This window comes from Penaeus monodon, chromosome 27 (genome assembly GCF_015228065.2).
Source record: "Penaeus monodon isolate SGIC_2016 chromosome 27, NSTDA_Pmon_1, whole genome shotgun sequence".
Classification (NCBI taxonomy): domain Eukaryota; kingdom Metazoa; phylum Arthropoda; class Malacostraca; order Decapoda; family Penaeidae; genus Penaeus; species Penaeus monodon.
In genome coordinates this window covers 13,935,780-13,937,707 of record NC_051412.1, presented here as the reverse complement: position 1 = coordinate 13,937,707, position 1,928 = coordinate 13,935,780, and the positions used below count along the sequence as shown (strand labels likewise).

The 1,928-nt window shown below is 34.2% G+C and overlaps 1 protein-coding gene across 1 annotated transcript in view; it reads left to right on the top strand.

The window, feature by feature from the left end:
• Positions 1 to 1,436: 1,436 nt before the first annotated feature.
• The window catches only part of LOC119590590 (lambda-crystallin-like), a gene marked incomplete at its 3' end in the record, with an annotated part of 5,671 nt that continues 5,179 nt past the window's right edge, over positions 1,437 to 1,928 (top strand). The window contains 1 exon segment of the mRNA XM_037939266.1: positions 1,437 to 1,576. Within this exon segment, the coding sequence (XP_037795194.1) occupies positions 1,542 to 1,576 (35 nt within the window).

Below are 1,928 nucleotides of genomic sequence, written 5' to 3'. Positions count from 1 at the left end.
CATATCATATGCATTAATGACTTCTTGAAAATTAACAAACTTTTAAGCCACCAAGACGTAACGGAAATATCAAACACGTTCTTTCCTCCTTAAATATTTACAAGGAGAAAGTGAACGCATGGCTCTCACAGACCACCAAGATTCCTCGCGTCTCTCAGAGAGCATTGGGTAATGAGGGAACACCCCACACACGGCAGATACCACGCATCCCTCAACAAGGGTTAGGATTTCTCCCAAGAAACACGTTAGCAGAACACGGCAGCTATTTGTCGTTAATATGACCATGTATAAAATAGGTGTCTCTGCGCATGCTCTGTTTGTTTAATCGCCGTGGTATTTATCGATTAAGAAAATTTGCCATTTATAATTGCGTTTTGAAAGAGATTTCTTGATGGGAACCCCTAAATGTGAATGATGAAGGATATTCGATACTAGACAGTAACAGGAGTTAGATGTCCTTAACATATAGTTTATCAGAGTTATTTGTAAGTAGAATCTCTTTCAGGGGACGAGATATAGAAGCAAAACTAGTACACAATTATAATAGGAAATTACTAATGAAATATCTACTATCTAATATTTCTATTAACATCTTTTGTTTGGTAAATTAACAGGGCTACAAAGCAACTGTTTGGAAATAAAATGTAAAATGTTGTTCAGACAATGTAAATGAGGAAGAACAGTGTTGTAACTTAGCTTCTTTAAGTTTACCCGTAAAATACACTATTGAAAGAAAATGAATTAATTACAGAAAACTATATCATTGATAAACTAATATAATAAACAAAGACGCGGTACAATCTGTATCCTTATCAGAAGGCCACAAACAGTTGCTCATGTATGCCGCATAAATCCATCTTGTATGGTATATTATCTTATCAAGACAGACGTTCATAGATAATGTCCATCGTGTATATTTGGTCCACCATTCTAACATTTTATGACCATTAGGTTTACGGAATTCGTTATCATTCAAATCAAACTCATCACAGGAAGTTAATTGGTCCTTTTCCATGTTAAATTGTGCTATAATATTCCGACTATAACTAACTACCAAAGTGAGTCATATTATGTAATAGTACTTGTAACCGAAGGTCTTGTTGTATCGTCAAAATACATAACGATCTGTAACTATAAAACAAGGTAATTAATAACCTTCTATTGTTCTAAACATACATTCTTGGCTAATATCAACATTTGAGAGCAATTGCTAACAGAGAAGGAGGTGGAAGCCGCGGTCCATGAAATCCATCCGAACTCAAAAAAAGCTGATCAAACAACATCATTGCCAGAAAAAAAAATACATTGGAATTTAAAAATTATTTACATATACCCAACTTCAACAAACATATACTGAATATTGAGAAAGAATATCGAGAGAAAATAAGATGAAATATCTGATTCGTTCTAGATATTAAAATAGACAAATAAATACACACGTGGCAACTATGGCACTTGTTTACTATCAGTTGTAGAATCGCGTTGAACGTCAGCTGATTCAGTCACATCCAGCGAAAGTGAAGGTACATTAGCTCGGCATCATGCCTAGGAATGAGAAGATTGGAATCATTGGCAGGTAAGAAGGACTTGGATTGAATCATCTTGATAATAAAAGTAATACTGAAGAATGTCACTTGAATTTATATATATTTTAGTTAATAATGATGTCTGTGCCACGCTACCATGTGTGGATATGCTGTATGATCATGATTCATCAAGTTTTCCAGCATCTTTAAGGTTGTTAATCTCGTTTGACAAACCCGTAGAATGTGTTGGTATTGCAAACATTATCGATATTGAAGGTATAGGTCATGTGAAAGGTTATCATTACATTATTCTTAACAATAAATCCGAAAAACTAACAGTTTTTTTTTTAACAAGACGAAATTATCTCGCGGCGATGCCATTCAGAGACAAGATAAGAAAGA